General features: G+C 42.0%; 1 protein-coding gene across 1 annotated transcript in view; it reads right to left on the reverse strand.

The window, feature by feature from the left end:
• Nucleotides 1-1,457: 1,457 nt before the first annotated feature.
• Nucleotides 1,458-2,526, reverse strand: part of LOC111963700 (vesicle-associated membrane protein 2-like) — a 13,594-nt gene continuing 12,525 nt past the window's right edge. Inside the window, exons 2-4 of the mRNA XM_023987205.2 lie at nucleotides 2,136-2,238; nucleotides 1,730-1,888; nucleotides 1,458-1,550 (exon numbers count right to left, since the gene is read on the reverse strand). Of these exons, the coding sequence (XP_023842973.1) occupies nucleotides 1,458-1,550; nucleotides 1,730-1,888; nucleotides 2,136-2,238 (355 nt within the window). The remainder of the gene's footprint in view (nucleotides 1,551-1,729; nucleotides 1,889-2,135; nucleotides 2,239-2,526) is intronic.

Here is a 2,526-nt window from a genome sequence, read left to right on the forward strand (position 1 = left end):
GCACCATCAATATCAAAGTTCTTTGTGCATTTCACACCACCTAAACGTTTTCAGTCAGCCATTGCCCCTACACAAAATAAAACGTGGATGGGAACATTTTGACCATTAAGGTGATACGTTTTGATCAGAGACTAAGGCTTTACTGTGTCATTGTGATTATTTAGTTAGTAATGACATCTCTGTAGGATTGGTGCATTGTCACAGCAACTTTATGCAATTTTATGTTGCTGAAATGAACAAATTAATCAGGTTCAAATTATGATCCACCAAACAAAAACTAGTAAGCCCTCCTTTCTATCAATATTGTTATTTTCCCCACTCTGGCTTGTTATATTGATCTCTACAATAATATTTACGGTAACTTTATACAGGCTATCTATTTTCTGTTTTCAAAGATACTTACACATACATGTGCTACAGTGACAGCATTTGTACTAGACTGCCATGAAGGAATGTTCTCGAAATAAGACACTAAGTCAAATAAAAAACATCTACAGACATTGGTCCAATTCTAATGGCAGTTTAAAAAGAGAAGGTATATGACTAGGAAACGACAGACAGGGAAACAGAAACAGAAACAAAGAGAAAGGGTGAAAGGATTCTGAAGAGACAGTATGGCTAAATGGTATAGGAGAGAGAAAGCGAGAGAGAAGCAAAAGATGGGAGAAGAGAATGGGAATATTGATGAAGTACCTCGGTTAAAGGAGACTATGTCACTGTGCAAAGATGCACATATACTCTATGTGAGACAGAGCAAGAGAGAGAAATCCAGAGACAGGCAGAGACAGTGAGAGAGAATGTGCAAGATATACACACTCTGATTAATAGGCAGTAGTTCAAATCTGAAGCATAAGTAAAATTAATACAAAAATTAAAAAATACAAAACGCACACCCACACACAACCTACAAAAACATTATATCAGAATAAAACTCTACAAAGAACTATATATATGTCTGGTATATAACTATTATCACCAGGGTCATCATTTTCCTTTTCTGTTGTTGTCATCGGTAACAATCACAACAAGTATTGGGGTCTGAGTATGAACGACAGAATAGAAAAGCAGGAAGTATTTACAAAGGAGGCAGGTCCACAGATTTACAGGACAAAGATTGACAGGAGTCCAGCGGTGGAAAGCAGGCGGCGAGGGGGTCAGGGGGTTCGGGCAGGGTCATATTGAGAATATTTTAGGGAGCAATTTAATGCAATTAACGTTAGTGGATCATTTTGTCGTCACTTTAAAGGATGTTCTGTTGCAAGGAAGGGGGCAGTCTGACTGCAGACTGGGGGTAGGCAGCCCCTCATCCTTAGTGCTGAAGGTAGACGAGAGAGAGAGAGAGAGAGAGAGAGAGAGAGAGAGAGAGAGAGAGAGAGAGAGAGAGAGAGAGAGAGAGAGAGAGAGAGAGAGAAAATATATATATATATATAATTTTGAAGCAGAGAGTATATCTTCATTCAAACTGCCGTGGCAGGAAGAGTGTGGGTGTGAACCTTACCGATGAGGACGATGAGGACAATCGCACATATCAGCCCCAGGATAATCATCATCTAGAGGAAGCAGAGTTGGACATGGAGAGGCAGTAAATCAGGGGGGATGGAACATGAGGTCAATCACAAGGTATACTTTTAATCCATTTAATTATGTTTTAACATGAGTCTTAAAAGCCTCAAAGGAAATGACTATTATCATGAATTAATGTACTATCTATCCCAGTCTATACCCTTACCTTGGCATTCTTCCACCAGTACTTGTTCTTGAGTTTTGCAGCGCTGGTCTCGAACTGTGAGGCTCCAGCCTGCAGGGCATCGGCCCGATCATCCAGCTCTGACAGCTTCTGATCACGCTCCAGAACCTTATCCACGTTTACACGCATGATATCCACCACCTGGGGAGGGCAGAAACAAGGGCCGAAAACGGACGGGGTGAATCACTCAATCATCTCAGACTGAGTGGCTGTGTGTGTTCTCCACAGTGTCACATAGAGTAATGTATTGTTTACATTAGTGTGTTGGACARGCATTCATCCAGTTCATGTCAGCTTGTGACTATTCACAGCATGTGAGCAATGTAAATATATTTCTGTGGTTCAGTATGTGTGTAATACAAGGTGAGTCTGTCTGCATGTTCCTCACCTCATCCACCTGAGCCTGTGTCTGTTGCAGGCGGCGGTTGCTGGTGAGGTTGGGAGGTGGCGCCGCTCCGTCTGCGGGGGCACCGGCAGCAGCTGGGGCAGACCTGTCGATCAAACACAACTCGTCAGTCAGTCTATTCACCTTCAATGATGTAAGAATGAACATTTATTAATGCATTCATCTACTAAATAGGCAAACCAATCCCTTTGGTACATAGAAGTCAAATAAGTTACTATCAAATCATGGCTGCTTGGAATGATCCTTTTCTTTTTAAAGTGTTCTACTCCGCTAGCCAACACCTCGCCTAAACAGGTGTTCTACTCCACTAGCCAGCACCTCGCCTAAACAGGTGTTCTACTCCACTAGCCAGCACCTCGCCTAAACAGGTGTT

Source organism: Salvelinus sp. IW2-2015, linkage group LG5 (genome assembly GCF_002910315.2).
Source record: "Salvelinus sp. IW2-2015 linkage group LG5, ASM291031v2, whole genome shotgun sequence".
NCBI classification, from domain to species: domain Eukaryota; kingdom Metazoa; phylum Chordata; class Actinopteri; order Salmoniformes; family Salmonidae; genus Salvelinus; species Salvelinus sp. IW2-2015.